Source organism: Meles meles, chromosome 5, assembly GCF_922984935.1.
Source record: "Meles meles chromosome 5, mMelMel3.1 paternal haplotype, whole genome shotgun sequence".
NCBI classification, from domain to species: domain Eukaryota; kingdom Metazoa; phylum Chordata; class Mammalia; order Carnivora; family Mustelidae; genus Meles; species Meles meles.
In genome coordinates this window covers 60,437,300-60,457,032 of record NC_060070.1, presented here as the reverse complement: position 1 = coordinate 60,457,032, position 19,733 = coordinate 60,437,300, and the positions used below count along the sequence as shown (strand labels likewise).

Genomic DNA, 19,733 nt, shown 5'->3' with positions numbered 1-19,733 from the left:
TCTTTGAAATTGAGAGAGAATTGCTAATAGAGTTATTATCAAAGAAAGATATGATAATGGCCAGGTTATCAGCAGGTGCACATTTGAAAGTTTTGGATGCCCACTGGTAGTCTTGTTATGACCTTATCAGGTCAGGTCTGGAATTGCAAACATCTTGCGACCAACCTCAGGCTTACAATTCTTTAAACACCCCCTTCCCCATCCCGGCTCTGTGACAGGTTATAACCTTCTTGGGACACAGGTGCTCCAAATCCACCGCTGCCTCAACCATACTAGTCTGATTCAAAGAGAGCTAAGGAATATACATTTGGGAAAGTTAATAAACACAGGAACTAAGCTTATGTTTAATATATGCTATAGAACTGTCGACTTATTGGTGCTCCTGCTGGGCCACACAGCATCTCTGGAAGGATTAGAAAAGGCCTGGTAAACATTTCTTATGCAGGCGTCCCCCAACTAGAGCACTATGGGTCTGAATGAAATCAAGAGAAGGAGTGGATTCTCCCTGGAGCTTGAGGAAAATGTTGCACTCATTGTGATTTTTCATTGTTACAGTGCCATCTTCTGATGGCAGGTAGGAGGAAAAGAGGGGCAATGGGGGCTGGTGGCAAATGGTTGGGCACACAGAGCAGATGTGTCCGCAGCAACTTATGCTGATTGTAAAGAGCCTCATACCCAATAGCTGCTCAGCATTAGTTTCATTATAGCCAGACATCTTTCTTTGTTGCTCATCCCTTGTTTATCTCCTATGTCTTCCAAAGCAGCTGGAGAGGTTTGAGTAAGGTCCCCATCAGGGGAGGGAGGTAGCTAGAGTGCTCCTAATAAGGAAGGAGAGCCTGTGGCAAAATGGTATAAAGGATGATTTTCCACCCTTTCAAATTGCAAAAAAGGTACTGAAGGACCGTGTTCCCTCATCTGAAGCCCTTGGGGTCAGGTGTGTTTGAGAATTCAGAATTTTTGCATTTTAGGAAGGCAACATAATACATGTACAAAATATGGCGTATCATCCCCAGCAGGGTCCGAGCAGATTTTCATAACAGTAACAGTAAAACTCTTGTTGTAAACCATGGTATTTATTCAAAGTGAGATAAGCAAAGATCTTAAGTAGTCTCCCATCCCTTTGAGTCATGTTGTGGCACAAATGTGTTTTGGAGCCCTACTTTAAAAAAAAAAACAAACAACCTCAAGATTTTCAGAACTGGATTTTGGAATTGTGTATACCAGATTATGGTCATTCTATAAATCATGTCATGAGTTAAGCAGCGTTTAATGGTCTGTCCTTGGAACCTAATCAGTATTTATGAGAACAAATGTTTTTTCAAATGACCGACAAAACAAACGTTTGGCATGCAATCCATTTATAATTTGGTGACTGAATTGTATGAATGAAAATAATTGAGAGTCTCATTTTGAACAGTGTACAGAGCTAATACAAATGTATCCATAGGAATGAAAATAATTGGGCGCCTGGGTGGCTCAGTGGGTTAAGCCGCTGCCTTCAGCTCAGGTCATCATCTCGGGGTCCTGGGATCAAGTCCCGCATCGGGCTCTCTGCTCAGCAGGGAGCCTGCTTCCCTCTCTCTCTCTCTGCCTGCCTCTCTGTCTACTTGTGATCTCTCTCTGTCAAATAAATAAATAAAATCTTAAAAAGAAAATAATTGAGAATCTCATTTTGAACAGTGTACCGAGCTAATACAAATGTATCCATAGGAGTCAATGTGCACTGTCAGGACGTAATACTTCTTAGCTTCTGCTTACCAAAATATCAAACTTCATGAAATTTTGTCATTCCTTTTGTTATTCATATTTCCCTGTTAACTCCTAGCTCACTTGCCCTAGATTTCTACCGATGACTCTCCATCTGGGTGCTTGGCGGTCCTAATCAGGGCAAGCAGATCAGGTATGGAAGCCACAGTGATTGCAGTCTTACGGGATTTGGGCATTTAAAAAGCTGATGTGAAGAATTTTTTTTTTAAATTAATAGAGTGCTATGTCTTCAGAATTGTGACAGAATTGAAATAAGGGGGATAAAGTCTCAGGGCAAAAATTCAACTTTTCTTTGAAGAAAATATTTTTGTACTAGTACGGATATCATAAATGGACTCTTTTGGTTAAACAATGAGGGAACCTCAAATCTATAAGGAAACTGGAAGTAATCGTAAAAACAAATACTTAGAAGCTGTGGAAATGGAAGACAAGATTATAAATAATTTGCAAGTGGTTTGTCACCAGGAATTCCAGTGGCATACAGAAATGTGAAATAATGAATTGCTTTCCCAATGGAACAACCCTGAGGGTCTGATAACACCACCACTGTTTTTTTAAAATCTTGTCAAATTAAAAAAGCTGTAGACCCTTACTGTCCTGCAGATTCATTGTATCACAGGTCAAATGAGGGCACTGTAAATGTTTTTACTGTATCTGAGAACATGTAGACATCAGAGTTGTGCTGTCCCCAGAACCGAGTGTCCTAACAGCCACAGGCTAGGACACACAATTTCTTCAGCACTCCGCCCATCCTCATGCCTTGATATCCTAAGTAGTTTTAGGTGCCTTTGTGTCTTTTCATGGCCAAATTAAAGAAAAGAAATGTACTTTCCTGTGTTCATAAATGCATTTTTCTTGATCCTCAGCTTTCTGTTCCTTAGGTGGCTACAGATTGTAACATTTGGAAAGGTCCCCAATATCTTTTGATAGTTCTTTCTAGTGTTATTGGTGACAGTTAGTGAAATTCCTTTGACTTTCTCTGCGAGGATAGGTGGGCAGAAATTCTGACCAGGAACAGGGACATCTTGTCATGATGAACACATAACTAAAGCAGAATGACAATGCTCAGCTCCTTCGCATTTAATTAGTGCAGAAATGTGAAAGAGAGCCTTTATTTGAAAATGGTTTTTCTGTTCTTCCTTGCCCACCCCCAATGACAGTGACAAAACCACAACCGCAAACTTTAAAATCCTAAATTGAAAAGTTGCCCAGTCATTCGGTGATGTCAGTGATAAAGGCTGGACCACGTTTAGATCAACCCCAAAGCAAGGATAATTCATTATTGTTTTAAAGATTCCTTTTTACCTTTTAATTATCTATGCCTCTTGCTGCTCATGTTTGCTCGGGCATCTTTTGGAAAAGCACCGTGTTCTGCATAGCACGTGCACTTCTTTTCTGAAATGTGCAGTACATTCAACATTGCAGTGATTTTTTTTTTTCTTCTCCTTTGCTTGGAACAGAGGTGAAAACCCCAGTGGATTCAAGTATCCACTTGATAGGCTCAGTCTCTCTTAATCAGCCTATAATGGAGCTAATGGCTGTTTGTCATCCTTGGAGGTATAAATTTCCTGGCGGTGTCTCCTGCAGACAGTGCATGAAGTATGCTCTGTGTGCTGCCAGCAAGGATTCATAATCAGCAGAAGGGCAGGGTGCTTCGTTAGCCAGGAGAGGAGCTGGGGCTCCCCGGCTGCCAGGCTTACAGAACCCGCCTCGCCACTCCTGAGACATGGACAATGCCGGTAGGTAAAGCCAGCGTGAATTCTTCCCAGCCTCTGGGCTCATTTGCAGGCTGCATTCTTTGCTGCAGAAGGTTTGCTGATTTGTTGGTCTTGTTCTGCACTTCAGCGTTCAAGCCCGGGAGACATGGAATGTGCTAAGCCTGCTGCATTGTCCACTAGGCGATCAGTGTTTGCTTTGAAGTTCAGTGATTGGGAATGCAGATTCTAATTCCACATTCCCCTTTTTCCAGGCTGCACTGTTATTTTCTTTAGGCTGCGTGAAGTGTGCTGTGTGATCCTTTTGTGCTCAGAACAGATGGTGAAAAATGCATACAGTTGATGAAAAAAACTATTATGAAGGGGTAGCACAAGGTAGATGGGCTTAATGAGCTAAAGACAATTTTTTTTTTCAGCGTTAAATCTGTCCAGTGTAATAGCAGATGAGTTCTTGGGTCTTAGGCTGCATATTCACATTAGGATGAAATGTAGACAATGTTTCAATATCCTCTGAGGTTTTAATTTCAGAGTGTAGACATGAGTGGCCCATCATATATGGACATTTTTAAAATGTGTTTGTTTTTAATATCTTTACTTGCCAGCTGGACAGATACAGCTATTGAAATACTCTAATGCCAGTTACATGATGAGCATAAAATTATCTCTCACGCAGAACTTTTTTTTCTTTGCTGTATTGAACTTTTAGAAGGTATCTGTTCCTCATTTCAGTGTTATTGACACTAACGGCAAAATTCTCCCAAATAGGTTGTGGATTCTCTGTCTCTTGAACCTCATTAGTTCAGTTTCTCGTAGTGATGCTCTTCAGTGCCTCGAGAGGCGGTCAGCCCTGCTGACCAGGTGCAGCGTTCAAAATACACCCTCCTCTTCCTCGGGAAGACCACCTGTGTTTAGTAAAACACGATTGTTTGTGACATGTGGCTATTTCAGACCTTGGTTGCAGATAGTAGCCTCGGCAAGCAGAAATTTTGAAGGCAAGGCAAGAAGAAATTTTGAGTTCTTTAATGAAGTAGTTTACCAGGAATAAAACTCTGTGACTAAAATAATTTTGTATTTGACGTTGAAGGCGTTGAAATAAATTGGAACCGTGAAATATTAGGAAGGAGAGTTTCAGGGTTGTGGAAGAGACAAAACAAGTGTCGGGGAAGTGTGTGTGTGTGTGAGAGAGAGAGAGAGGGTGCGTGTGAGTGTGTGTGTGTGTGTGTGTGTTTGTGTGTAGTAGCAATAGTAGTAGTAGGAAGGATGCTGGATTGATATAAATGCATATATGTGTATGTGTATATTATACCCCCCATTTTGGTCATTAAAAAAATATGCCATGAGACTTGTCATAAGAGCATGCAGGTATGATAATCCATGACAAGGCACAATTTTAAGATCCACCAAAAACTTCTCTAATTATAGAGGTAGAGAGAGTAAAAAATAAATAAACTAGAATCCCTAATTTAGCCTCATTTAAAACTTCTGCCACCCACAATTAATTATACTGATGTCCTGGCAGAATTATCACTTTAATTCAAGTAAATGCCTTTCTTAACTGACTCATATATTTATTTAAAGGCCATTTAAGAAAAGGAAAGAAACTACTGTAACAGCCTTTTTATAGGTATAAAAAATGCTGAGGGTTATGATTTACTCTTAGTCTAACTATAGCTTGGGGGGATAAGTGTTTTCTCAATTTGTACTTATATTTATTTATGCTCTCAAATGGCATTAATAAAATACCTCTGCCCCTGACACACTTAAGAATATTTATGCACTTTGGGGTGCCTGGGTGGCTCAGTTGGTTAAGCGACTGCCTGCAGCTCAGGTCATGGTCCCAGGGTCCTGGGATCCAGGCTCCCATTGGGCTCCCTGCTCAGTGGGAAACCTGCTTCTCCCTCTCCCTCTGCTGCTCTGCCTGTGCGCTCTCTTGCTGTCTCTGTCAAATAAATAAACAAAATCTTTTTTAAAAAAGAATATTTATGCACCTTGTCAAGTGACTTTTAAAGCAGCAATTTCTAGATCATTTCAAATTTTTGGTGAAACTTCCAATATAGGTATATATGCCTTTGAGTGGAATAACAGGCTTTTAAATTGCATTGTTTGAATACTTCAGAAATAACATCTTATAACGGCCAAGTAACTGTCAGTGATGACTTTTCATGGTAATTTTTTGATGACGTAAACAGCTTCTCTTATAGCAGAGAAATATAAACATCCATCACACACATGCATTTCAATAAATTGTATTGACTATGGCAAGGCATTTAAGATAGTACTGGTAAGTGGCCAAAAAGTAAAAATAAAAAAAAACAACAACCGAACAAAAAAATCCCTGGAAATACCTTCAGCATTAGACGAAGACCCCCCCCGTTAACTTGGAGCACTGCAGTTTCTCCATTTGATTTAAACAATCTACCTAAACATGTCCAGTCAACGATGGGTTCAGGCCCCCATGGCCGAGGCTGGCAGGTTGGAGCTGGCCACAGTTCTCACCATTAAATCAGCAGCTTTAAGACCTTCTTCCGGCAGGGCTTTCTGTTTTGGGGTTTGGATAATTGTGAGGCAGAAACGCAACTATGAGTACACACACACACACACACACACACACACACACACACACACACAAGCCCAGCACATCTCATGTATTGACATCACACACAACATTGCATTGGAGATACGTTCCCGGTTCCTGCCGTTAACACATAGGAAGAGTGTGCAGTCTGGGCCTCTGACTCTTTGTGCCTGTCTGGGCACAGTTCAGCAAGCATGTGAGTCTGTCCACCCTTTCCTTACAGAGGGCTGTCTTTGGCATGCCTACCATCTCGGAGAAGGAGACATCCCTCCCCCATAATTGCTGGCTTAGGTATTCCTTTAAAAGCTTTTCCTGGAATAACAATAAAATATTTATCAAACAGTGCGTGTGGAATACGTCAGGGCAGTTTTAGCAATATCTAACCTTTCCTTCTTCTTTTTTATGTGACTGTGTCTTCTTATAAATTCTTCTTATAAATTCTATAACAACTCAAACGGTGGTCCTTTACCGATAACAAGTCTGTGACTATAGCCGCTGTCTAGGTTCTTCTGCCCCTGCTTTGGTGTCCCCTCGCTGCTCCTCTCCCTCCCCTTCCTCAAGTGGTTCTCTTGAATGAGTCTTGGAAGCGATGTTGCAGCAAAGTTGATTAGTAGTGTGTGATTGATGTCTGAAAAACCATGCTTTTGAAATGTTATTCCATATTCTACAGGGACAGAGTATTATCAAAGGTTCTGCAGCCTTGGTGGGGCAAATTTTTCATTGCTTGAGATCAGGGTGTTTCCACTATCAAGCGTGGTCGTAAGAGGCACCCTTGTTTGGAAGGGAGCTGGTGGCTGAGGGAATCACTGTGCACCCCCCCCTTACATCCCAGCCTCGTGACTTCCAGCTTTTGACCCTTGAGGCACAGTAAATGAATTTTAGAAGTTCACAGTCTTCTAGTTCCTTGTAAAAAAAGTCTGGGGGGTTATTTGGGAACCAGATTGAGGGAAGGTTCGTGAGGGAATGATCAAGAGTGTCGGATGATCTGAGATGAACACTGGCTCTACCACTGACGAATCCAGTGACCATGAACAAGCTATCTAAAGCCCATTCCTTTATTTTATCAATTTTGAGTGCCAACAATAATTGTATCCGTCTCATAGGATTGTTGTGAAGAGAAAATAAGATACTACACATAAAATTTGGTACAGTGGCTGTTATGTGGTCCTTCTCGATGCGTGTTGGCTCTTTAAAGAACCATCCAAAAATTGAAGCAGAGTTGCTTTATGAATAAATATGTCCTCTAGCAGGATGGCTCTCGCAGTGTGATGATGGTGTGGAAAGGTAAGCACTTGGATGCAGACACCAGTCATGTGGCTGTACCAAGAGCATAATTGGAACTTGAGGTCAATGGTGAAATGGGGGTAGGATTGAAGCGTGCATTGCATTAGGAGAGCCTGATGAGTAGATGAGGAGGCAGGGGGAAGGAGACCAATCAAAGCAGACTTTTGGGGTTTCTAGTGAGACTCTAAGATCATAATAATCCTATACTATGGAATACAGGGGAGTCTTAAGGGTAAAACAATGAGTTCTGTTTTGGGCTTATTGAGTTTGAAATACCTCTATGTTACCCACTAGCCCCACTAGCTGTTCAGTGATGACTTACACACACACACACACACACACACACACGTGCACGTGCACATGAAATTCCTTACTAACCATGGATTTGGAATAATGCAGGGTTTTTTTGTTTGTTACCTCTAATTTAAAATATTTTCTATTTTTATCTGATTTGTTTAGTTCATCCCAGTAAACCCAACAATGTTACTGCTTCCTTATCCCAGGCCCCCCAGGCTGTGGGGGATCCTATAGGGGATGTAGAGAAAAGAGACTTTCAGATGCTTTTTGACAATCTTGTCAAAGCAGATGGAGATAAGACCAGGTCCAGAGAAACATGCCCCTAAGCGCTGCAATAATTTTGGTGAAGGCTAGGCTGTTATATAAGAAAATGTAAGCACAAACATTTTATTTCAAACTGGTTCAAAAAACTTTCCTAGGAGAATCTACCTTAGCAGCTCGGGCTGCCATCACCAAGTTCCTGAACAGCTACAGATGGTGATTCGGGAGAAGGGTTATCTAATGGAGCAGACTTTCCTATGTGAATTAATTTGTTTTGGAAATGAATGCTTTCTAAGACATTTGACTATGTTTGAAAACTATATTTGGGGAATATAGTTTAAATTTTTTTCCTCTCATCCCTTACTTCTATGATATCTTGGTTTTAGTAGCTATAGTTTTGTTAACCGTGACACATTTTAGGAATATAATGTTATATACACACATACATACATACACATACATTTGCATGCATACAATGCAACACATTTTATATATGTGGTTGTGTGTGCATTTTTCAGTTTGGGGTTAAAAGCTTCAATATAGGAGAACGTAGCATTGCTAGTTCTTTTAACATACTTAACAAAAATCTCGAACAGATTTTCTTTTCAATTAAAATGGAATTGATTCTTATTTTCCGAAATGCCTCTTACATCATAAAAATGCTTATTATTGAATATTTTATTTGCTATAAAACAAGTAATTACAGTATTTTCCTTTGCGTTTATTGTGAAGTCCATTGTGCTAATATAGCATTTTATAGCTCATCAAATAAGTATTTTTTTTTAAAGGTTTTATCTATTTATCTATTTGAGAGAGAGAGACAATGAGAAGCAGAGGGGGGACAGAGGGAGAGGGAGAGGCAGACTCCCAGCTGAGGGAGCCTGACCTGGGGCTCCATCCCAGGACCTTGGGATCATGACCTGAGCTAAAAGCCAACATTTAACCAACTAAGCCACCTAGGTGCCCCCAAATAAGTATTTCTAAGAGCACCCCAGTTTTATGTAAAGCTATTTTTCTCAGGGAGAGATTAAAATTTAATAAAGAATTTTATTGCTTTTTGGAATGTCTATTTTCAAAGTGCCGTTATTATTATAGAAATCACTGTCCTTTAAAACAAAGAAGTCAAAGGAAATATAGGTTCATGTACATAAAAGTACTTGAAAAGTGTACTAAATTTTCTTGTGGTTGGTTTGTTTGTTTGTTTGTTTTTTGGAGTACAGCTGGCAAATAATGATACATTAGTTTCAGGTATACAACATAGTGATTCACCAAGTTTATACATTATTCTGTATTCACCATAGTGTAGTTACCATCTGTTTCCATACAACGCTATTGTAATATCATCGATATATTCCCTATGCTGTACCTTTTATTCCCGAGACTTCTTCATTCCATAACTGGAAGCCTGTGTCTCCCACTCCCTTTCACACGTTTGACCATTTCCCCATCCCCACTCCTCTAGAAACCATCAGTCTGTCCTTATAGGTCTGATTCTGAGTTTGTACTCTAATTCTGGGGGCTCTTGAACCTCCTGAGAATAAACCAACAGTCTTGGCTTAAGAGTGTAGGGAAGGAGGACAAAGTCACCGTTTCTAAAACAAAATTTTGGATTTGGGGTTTTTTTTTTCCCCCCAATTGTTAGAATTAGTTCTGAGTGGTTTTTTTCTTTGCAAGCACTCATCTTTCCAAAGGCAAAAGGAATTTTCCTATATCCATAAAATAAAATAGGAATTCTTGTCAGGTAGCTTGCTTGGGTCAAGAAAAAAAATAGAAGAGATACGGAGAGTCCGCAAGGAAGCGTTTTGGTGGCAGAGTAGGGAAATCCGTAACCCAACATTTTCTAAACAATATGTCATTGCACATGAATGCCATAGAATAGTAGTTAAATCTCACTCCTTTTTCACACACGCTAATAGAATTAACACAGAATTCCTTGCCTGTGCTAGTATTTGTTGTGAAGTCCCACAATCTAGAATCTAGATTGCAGCCTTTCCCGGTCATATTAACCACGGGTTCTCTGGGGGATGCCTAGTAACAGGGTGTAGAACTCAGATTTGAGAATCGCTGTTAAAATCCCTTTGTTTTCATTTTCATCCTATTCTTCCTCTCCTGAATTCTCCATTTTCTGTTTCCTCACATAGAAGCCATTTTGGGAGAACTAGCAAACTATTCCCTTGGATAAATATCAGAGCTTGCTTATTCTGAAATTAAATATCTGTGTCATTTATGTCCAGGATTGTTCCTTCCTAGTTTCTAGGCTTTGGGGCATTTCATTGCTCATTAACATCACCATCAGATGCAGGGAAGAAGGAGAGGCAGCTAGACTTAGTCAGCTTTGGAAATGAATGGAATGCAATTAACATCTTTGAAATTAGGAGTAATGTGCAAGTTTTATTGATCCGAACTAACATTTCATATGCATTGTTAAAAATGGATGTTAGGAGATTTTATATGTAAAAAAGTTAATTTTGAAGTTCTGCATCAGAACTGCATCTGAAGTCAGGCATCGAGAGCATATATAGCAAAGGCAAGTCATATTTAACTGAATATTAAATGTCTTGAAGGGAAGAATGCTTACCTTTTTTGAAGGCCTGTTATGCTTCCAGACATCAACTTAAGTATTTTACACCTGTTACATCTTTAATGCTCGCAACCATTCTCTCTCTCTTTTTTTTTTTTAATACTTGGAATCTTTTGGTGAGTAAAGAATATTTTCCCCAAGTCAAACATGGGGAAACTGAGGCTAAGTATGAACTCACTCAATAAATTTGTGGGTGATTTATAAACTCGAATCCAGATCTTTTGATGATAGCAAAATTCCACCCAGCATATTTTGTATTCTCACATTTCTTTGAGGCTAGAGGTTCTTCATCTTTATATCTTCTGTGTCATCAAGTCCAGTGCCTGGGATGTAGGAAGCATATAAGAAATGCTTCAAAATTAAATCAAATATGTCATTTCACTAATTCAGGGTAATTTTTCCAAAAGGAAATTCATTTTTAAATTTCAGTGTCAAACATGGTATTATCACGTATCTGAATAGTTTATTATACATGTAGAGATCAGTACATGTGTAAGAAAAAATGTAGTTGAGAAGTGTCTTTCACAACCATTCATAAAATAGAATACCTTTTGATAGAGTCCACCTATGAGATTTATTATTGCTACAAAAAAAATTCAAAAATTTCATTTGAAGCCAGGGCCATGGGGGCGCCTGGGTGGTGCAGTCAATTAAGCATCCAACTCTTGGCTTCAGCTCAGGTCTGATCTCAGGGTCCTAGCATAGAGCCCTGTGTCAGGCTTCATGCTCAGAGCGGAGTCTTCTTGAGTTTCTCTCTCCCCCTCCCCTATCCCTTACCTCCACTCCCAACCCACTCTCTCTCTCTAAAATAAAAATAAATCTTCAAAAATTTCATTTGAAGGGTATTATAATGTTAGGATCATTAATAGAAATTGTGAAAAGAGGCATAGAAGCATTTTTAAGTGATAGTTTAATATTTAGACAAATTTTTCTGGAATATGGAAGAATTTTACTCTCTCATTTTCTTTCAGAAAGATCATAGTTAAAGGAAGATCGCAGAATAATGGGGATTTTGCTTTCACCACATCTGTGCATAACTAGATCCTTCCCCAGTAATGCTAACATGTTACATTGTACATTACCTCTTTTCAGACTCTCCATGACTCTGAACCACTACACGATTGGAAGACACACTGTGAAATAATACTCTCATTTATTCAAATTTCAACAGATAAGTCAAACAGATAAGTCAAGAGAAGTCGTGGTTTCAGAGATAGGTTAACAGGTTTTCCTACTGTTTGACAGAAAGTATGTACAGACTTTTTTCATAAGTAACTCTGAATAATTTTTTTTTTCATTTTATTTTATTTTTTCAGTGTTCCAAGATTCATTGTTTATGCACCACACCCAGGGTTCCATGCAATACGCGCCCTCCTAATATCCACCACCAGGCTCACCTAAGTCCCCAGACCCCTCCCCTCCAAAACCCTCAATTTGCTTCTCAGAGTCCACAGTCTCTCATGATAGAAGATGGACCCCCAACATCCAGCTATCTGTCCCCCCAAATTACACTTTGAATTTTCTCACATAAACCAGTTTTTCCCAAATATTTGATTTCTAGTTATGTATAGTGACTAAAATTATGCTCCATTACCTTCTGGGTTTTAGAGACATGATTTCCTTTCTTAGACCTGAGTCATTTGATCCTGGTGCAGTTTTCTTACACCTTAACAGATATGAAGTTTCAATTCTGACTTTCATTAGTAACAGCTATCAGTAACTGTACATGACTTGCTCACCCCTTTTTTCAGTTATAGCCCACGTATCTTCTGCTTCCACAGGTCTGGTCTTCTGTGTGTTCTATACACACAAACACACGTACATATTCCCCTCTCATCTCTTTGTTCTTGTTTCTTCCCACCTACAATGTCATCCCCTCCTCGCCATTCATTCTTTCGTCCATATATCCAGCTGTCTCTCTGTCACTAACTCTGTGCCAGGCACTGTGCTGGTAGCATGGACACCAAGGAATGAGCCAGAGCTTGACATCATAGAAGTTCCTTTTAGCAGGAGAAACAAAGCTTAATAATGAATAGATAAAATACTTGGGTCGTGATTAGAACTGTTAAGTTCATAAACTGGCATGTGGATAGGGAACGAGGCTGGGGTGGAGGTCTCCTCTAGACTGGCTGGTCAAGGACAACCTCCCTGAGAAGGTGACATGCAGCCTGAGACCTGAGGAGTAAAAGGGAATCAGTCCCTTGAGAGCCAGGGAAAAAGTGTCCCAAGCGGAGTGACCAGCAGATACAGAAGCCCCAAGGCAGGAAAGGGATTGGACGTTTGAGGAACAAAAGCAAGATCATCTTGGTAGGGACTGGTAATGAGAAAGACCACCAGGCCAGTCATGGAGGGTCTGAGATTTGACATAGTTCTACGAGCTCTCAGGGGCCTTTGAATGGTTTGAGGCAGAGGCATGACGACCTGGTAGGTTTGATGATTTCAAGGCATAAACATGGAAGAACAGAGAGGAGAGAAGCAAGATGGAAGCTCCCAAGAATGAAATCCTCTTAGAAGGTGCCTGGTTGGGGGTGATAGCAGTGGGGATGGGAAGAGGGAACTTAATAAAATCTCAGCCACCTTTCAAGACCCAGCACATACCCCATCTTCCCAACTGGCCTTGGAGCCCTGTCTTTTCTCAGGGCACTAAAAGAACTCACCACACAGTTTTGTACTTCACGGTACTCTGAGATTACTTTCTATTTGCATCTTTTTATTCCCCCCAACCAGATTGTAGGCATCTTGAGGCTAGTTGGCACATCAGAGGCATCTTGAGGCTAGTTGGCACATCAGAGCCATCTGTTGTGAGAGTGGTTGCTCTCAAATCTGGCCACCCATTAGAATCACCTAGAGAGCTTTTAACATATACCAACCTCTGGACCTCCCCCTAAACAAATTAGATCAGAGTCCCTGGAGAGGGGTCAGGACATTGGTATTTGTTTAAAAGTTCCCCAGAATATTCAAATGGACAACCAGGGTGAGAACGACTAAGACTGACCCTCAGAAATAACTACCTTGCAGGAGTAAGAAACCGACTTGTCTGCCCCCTCCCCCTCTCCCTGAGTATCAGGCCGATCTAGCTGAGGATTTGTGCCGGGGACTTCCCTCATGGCAGGTGGGACCAGAGGCTCTGAGAGTGAGTGAAGTCTCCAAGGATAGAGCTGAAAGAAAAAAAAGCAGAGGCAAGAGCATGCTTCTGGAAGACATATCAGGATAGGAACAAAGTAAACGGAATTCAAGCTTTCCGTAACCCATCCTTCTGGAGTATGTGGACCTGATCAAAGAAGGCAGCTCTGGAGAGACTTAATCACCTACTTCCTAATCAGGAAGCTTGTTTTCTCCTCCAGTGTCTCCCAGGCAAATTAAATACTGAGTGAAGAGTCACCATGGTGGCAAAAACTATTATCTAGTGAGATTTTACATGTGAATGTTAACTAATAAGAGATGTTAAACATCCCTTGTCAAGTTTTATATAACAGAAGACGTACATTATTAGACCCCAAATAGCACTGCTATGATTTAATCGTCACTAACTGTGTATCTGTGCCGACTGGCTGGGTCAGAGACACTATTAGACACCGATGCTATATTTGTTATATCATGTGACTCACCAGAGGCGTCCTGCTTTTTAGTGACAGAGAAATAGGTCCTGTTCCATCTTATACTTCTCCCCTCCAAACACACACACACACACACACACACACGCACACACGCATACACGCACGGACACACCTCAGAATGAGTTTAAGATCATTTTGAACTGATCTTAAATATTAAAGTGAGGGATGATTTGATAGCTTGTTTTCTGAGTATTTTAGTTATAATTGGTGCTTTTTACACTAGGCTTAATGAATACCTTTTAATGAGAACAATGACATTTAGTAAAAACGTTCTTTATATTATTTTACTTAACTATTTCATGTGGTTATGAGGATCGCTTGAAAAAGTGATGGAAGGGGGCGCCTGGGTGGCTCAGTGGGTTGAGCCGCTGCCTTCGGCTCGGGTCATGATCTCGGGGTCCTGGGATCGAGTCCCGCATCGGGCTCTCTGCTCAGCAGGGAGCCTGCTTCCCTCTCTCTCTCTCTCTGCCTGCTTCTCTGTCTACTTGTGATCTCTCTGTGTCAAATAAATAAATAAAATCTTTAAAAAAAAAAGTGACGGAGGGGTTTTTTTTTTAAAGATTTTATTTATTTATTTGTTTGACAGACAGAGATTACAAGTGGGCAGAGAGGCAGACAGAGAGAGGGGGGGGAAGCAGGCTCCCTGCTGAGCAAAGAGCCCGATGCGGGGCTCGATCCCAGGACCCTGGGATCATGACCTGAGCCGAAGGCAGAGGCTTTAACCCACTGAGCAACCCAGGTGCCCCAACAGAGGGTTTTTAACTCTGTTTCTACAAATGAAGCATCCCCTTCTACCCTCTCCCCGCCCCAGAATAACAAAGGAGCCTTCCAAGGGTCTAGCCCTCATCTTGGTCTGCCTGTAGCATCACCCCCTGCCCTACAAGGGCACCTCATATCCCCACCCTAACGGCCCTTCTCCCCATCCCAAAAGTGTGTCACCCACTTTTCAATACACCTTAGAAACACACATAATTTAAACAGGCGGATCCTTCTCTGTGGAAACCTCTGTCTTCCCTGCATCCCTTCCTGCCACCTTGAAGAGCCTTCTCCTTGAGTAAGACCCAGCTCAAGTGTCCCTTCCTCTGTGGAATCTTCTGTAATTCTTCTGGGTAGAATTAGCTTTCTCTTTCCTCTCCTCCCGCAGAACACTCTCCTACCCACTAGCACATTAGCAGGTAAACTATAATGCTACTTTATGTGTCTGCCTCTTTGACAAGGCCATGTGCTCCTCAAGGACAAGGGCATGTCTCCTTTGTGAACTCCTCACTTCACACAACACCTGACAGAAGACAGGTTTTCAAAAACTGGCTGAAATAAAGCCCGAGGTGCCTCTTTCATTGTGTGCTAGTACTTACAGAGAAAGTATGAATCAATTTTTATTGGCAGTTGAATGACGTGGCCATATACCACTTAAGAGAGGAGCAATGGAGAGCCCATCAAAATCACTTGTAGAATTAAAATTTGTCTATCTACGTACCTACCTACCTGTTTATGTATATCTGTTTGTCTGCCTATTTACCTTCCTACCTGTTGCCTGTCTTCTTTCCTATATATTTATCCATCTCTCAGTCAATCACCATCCCAGCCCCACATCACACCTACTAATTCAGAATCTCCCATGGGGAGAAGGGTAGCTGAATCAAAACAACAACGAGAAGAGGATTTCACTGCGGATGCCACTGCGCACCCCGTTAAGACCCACTGTCAGCCTAAGGGAGAGATATAAAGAAGACGATCAGACAAAGCAGGTTTCCTCTGCTTTGTGTCTTATTGAGAGAATTGATTGTTGTGATATAAAAGTACATAATTATTAGAAGCTTAAAGATCTTGTGTGTCATTTACAAAAATGCTGTGTCTGGCCTCCTGGAGGCCTTTGTCGACCTGGAAACAAAGCATCTCTCGGTGAGACTACTGTCTGGGAGTGCTGGTGCATTTTGTATCCACTCACGGTGGAGCGGCCCTCAGCTAAGCTCCCCACATTTAACAGGGATCTGCTTAAAACCTTATCCACCCACATGCCTTTAATTTACCACCTGCTGGATGCGTCTCTTTGCATTTCATATTACTTGGGTATTCTTTGCTCAGTAACGGAAATTGGGCAACCATTGGATTTTGTTTGTTTGTTTTTGTTTGTTTGTTTGTTTGTTTAATAAGCAGCTCCATTTAGGGCATTTTTAATAAGGGGAAGAAAGGAAAGATGACCAATCGTGACCTTACAGAACAGTCAGCGTGGTGGAAGAGTGAAAATATCTTGGGTTTCCTGCCTGAGACTTGGGTCCTCACAGAAACCCTCCTGCTCAGTCTGTGGCACTTACCCAGGAGACGTCAGTAGGTGGAGCCAACTCACAATAAGCATTTTACATTCATTAACCTCAGAGTCACTTCTTGAAATGAAGCAAATTCAAAGACATTTTTTTAAATAACTGTGTGACTATGACTCTCATTGAAAAAAGCCAGAGAGTTGGAAATTAAAGCCAACCTTGCCCTTAAAATCCAGACTTTGTGGAAACCCAGCAGCAACCCTAGCATATATTTAGCCTAAAGTACCAGCATTAGCTTTTACATTTCCTGGCTTGTGTCAGTTTTTGTCACAATCTCAAGGTTCTATAAACAAAGATGTCTCTTATACTAACACACATAGGCTTTGTCCCCAGTGGTTGCAACGCAGCTTTTCATGAAGCCTCAAAACTCAAAAAAACTTCTAATGTACTTTTGGATGCCTGGGTTATTTTAACACAGGTTTCACAAAACTACGTTATGAATGTAGCACTCGAGATAAGTGATTTATTTTTTTAGAATGTTGTTCATACCTCGATCATACCCCTTTCATCTTGAAAAATACCCACCGATATAGTTCATTTCTCACCATGTGCCAGTGAATTATGTAAACATTTCAAATGATCAGCTCTGCTTTTACAGATAGGAAGCAAAGATTTTTAAAAAAGTAGATTTATTTATTTATTTATTATCAGAGAGTAGCCCCATACACAGTTCAACTGCACGTGGAAGACATTGCATTAACATACAAAATCGGGTTGAGTGTATGGTTGGCCATTTGCCAACTCATGAGGCATGGGCCATGCCAAATCTGATTCCCATTGACTTTTACACAGAAGGAAAAGCTGAACACAATTTATCCTTTTGGGTTGCATGCAATATTGTTTTTCAGGGGAATGGTTATATTTGCTCCAGCCACAAAGGCCGTCTCTGGGGAGGATAGCCAAATGGCTTTGGTCACAGTGTCTGTGAGACACAACTGTCCCAATCCATTATCCTGAAGCTGTCTGTGCTGTGATATGCCATCAGGTGATCAGGGACTGGAAATCAGCTGGAAATTCCAGTAGAGGCTCATTAGTTAGGGGACCAAGCATACAAAGGACATATGTTGATACGGCAGGTGGGGAGCAGATGGAGAGACAGTACAAACCCGGGGGAAGGGACAAGAGTGGGAGGTTTAGGGAAGCCCTGGCATTTTCCCACAGAGATTGAGTGTGGAGGTCTAGTTCCAGAGCAGGGACTGGAGTATCAGATTGGGGATTTGGACAAATTAGATGGACTGAGGTAGATGCTAGTTTAGGAAAGGGGTTGACAGAAGATGTTGGAAGGACTGCACGTGTTTTATTCTGATTTACTCAATTTGGTGTGAGTGGGCAATGAAGGAAACTCAGGAGACTAGGAATGAGCTCCTGGGCACCACAAGCCCGCTCAGGCCCCCTCAACCCAGAAGGGCAGCCGGTGATTTGGTTCCAGCCCCTCTCTCTGGAATAGCCCAGGCGGCCAGCCGCTGTGAAGAAGCTTCCCCTTCACCACCAATGTGTAACTTTATATTTTGAGTGAGAATCATTCTTTAATTACAGCTCTTGCTTATATTTTGTCGCCGTTCCCTGCCTTCTCAAATTGAACATACTCTAACATTTGGAGTCACGCAAGGAAACTAGACTCCGAGTCGGAAAAGGAGGATCCGTTCCTGGCTGAGCCCCTTCCACACGTTGGCACGGGGCCTTGGGCTGACTCACAGGCCCCGCTTTCCTCATCCAAGTAGAAGGTTGATTTATACCCGGCCGGTAGAATAACATCACAATAAACTGGTTTCACACTTGAACATGCATTTTAAGTTGTTACCAATGTTATCTAATGGAATCCTCAGGTGGTCACAAGGCCCCCATCGTCCTCCTGCCCTGGCTGGCTCCCCACACCCCCCCCCCCCACCAATTCCCGTCCGCGTCTTCTGACCCTCAGCTGTCCCTTTCTGTTGTGGTCTGGGCCCTTGCTTCTGGCAGCTCCCACCGCCCTTCCCTCTCCCGTGCTGTTTCTTTTCTTCTCCTTTCTGTAGAACTGACACCCAGCCCTGGCTAAGTTTCAAGCGCCCAGCACAATGACTTGACTCACATACATGGTGGAATGATCTCCACCGTCAGATTAGTTCCCATCCATCCGGTCCTAAAGACATGAAGACATTGATGGGTGCTGTTTCTTATCTTTTGTGGCCTGGGAAACCAGATAATCAAGATTGGTCTCTTCTGTCTGGGATAACAATGCACAGACCCTCCCCAGTGAGGGCCAGAGTCCTTCTCCTGTGATTCATATTGTAGGGGCTGGAGGTCGTGAATTTTTTGCATTTACTTGGACGAAGTGGCCACTCAGTGTATTTCCTAGTCCTGGACAAAATCTTCAATGATCCTGCCTGTGCCCTCCAGATAAAATGAAAGGTCAAGATCTCACACAAAGCACTTGTCCACATGGCCACCTACCTGGGTCACCAACATTCCGACCTGTCTCTGGTCACACGGCTGGGTCCCCGCACCCCAAACTCTTCATCTCATCCCCAACGCCGTGTGTTCTTCCTTCTCTGCTTTGCTATGTGCTCCGTCCCTTCCCCGTATTTCATGTGTAGAATTCCTGTTTGTCTTTCGGACTTGTGGCTCCTGCGCCCATCCCCGAGTGAAAGTCCTTCTGCACCCCACTCCCTGAGCTCTCCCCACAAGCCAGGGCCCTGCTCGAGGGCAGCGTCGCCTTCTTCATGTCCTTAAGGCCTCACACGCTGTATAAATTCCTGCCGGCTGACTCCCCACTTGGACTGTTGTCACCAAGCTGCACACTGGCATGTGTGTACTTTCTCATTATATATATTTTTAAAAAAGTTTAAGGAGAAAAGGAGAGTCTGAAAGGAAAGCACTTGGATGCAAAAATGCAAAACACAGCTGCCTGCTTGATGATGTGGGTAAAGTCCTGACACAACCAGGAATAGTTCTTGGGAATCTTGATTTTTTTTTTTTTTTCTGTTTGACTGCCATTGCACCAAATTTAGAATTTTAAACCATATATTTTTGTAAGGATTCCTTGGAGGGGAAGATAGAACATGTAAGAATTACAGTCACAAGTGTATTGAATTTGGTATTGCATGAGGAGGGAAGTACCATATACCTAGAAGAAAATTGTTTTGCCCAAGGAGGATTTGATTATACTAAAGGAATGAGGGAGGGAATAAAAAGAAGCCAGTCCTCAATCTGAAAAAGGCTCAGCCTAGCAATACTTTTTATCCATTTTCCTTAAACATGTCTAATTACCTTCTCTAGAAAGAGAAATTCTTTTTCAAAATTCCTAAAATATATCACTATCCTTTTAAAAAGAGATTT

General features: G+C 41.7%; 1 protein-coding gene across 6 annotated transcripts in view; it reads left to right on the top strand.

The window, feature by feature from the left end:
• PHACTR2 (phosphatase and actin regulator 2) overlaps window positions 1–19,733 on the top strand; it is a 272,375-nt gene that overhangs the window by 71,003 nt on the left and 181,639 nt on the right. Inside the window, exon 1 of one of the 6 annotated variants that reach the window (XM_046004729.1) lies at window positions 3,234–3,506. The exons of the other annotated variants lie outside the window; for them this stretch is intronic. Within the exon in view, the coding sequence (XP_045860685.1) occupies window positions 3,494–3,506 (13 nt within the window). The 5' untranslated portion in view covers window positions 3,234–3,493. Of the gene's footprint in view, window positions 1–3,233; window positions 3,507–19,733 lie in introns of those variants that run through there. 6 annotated transcript variants of the gene reach the window in all.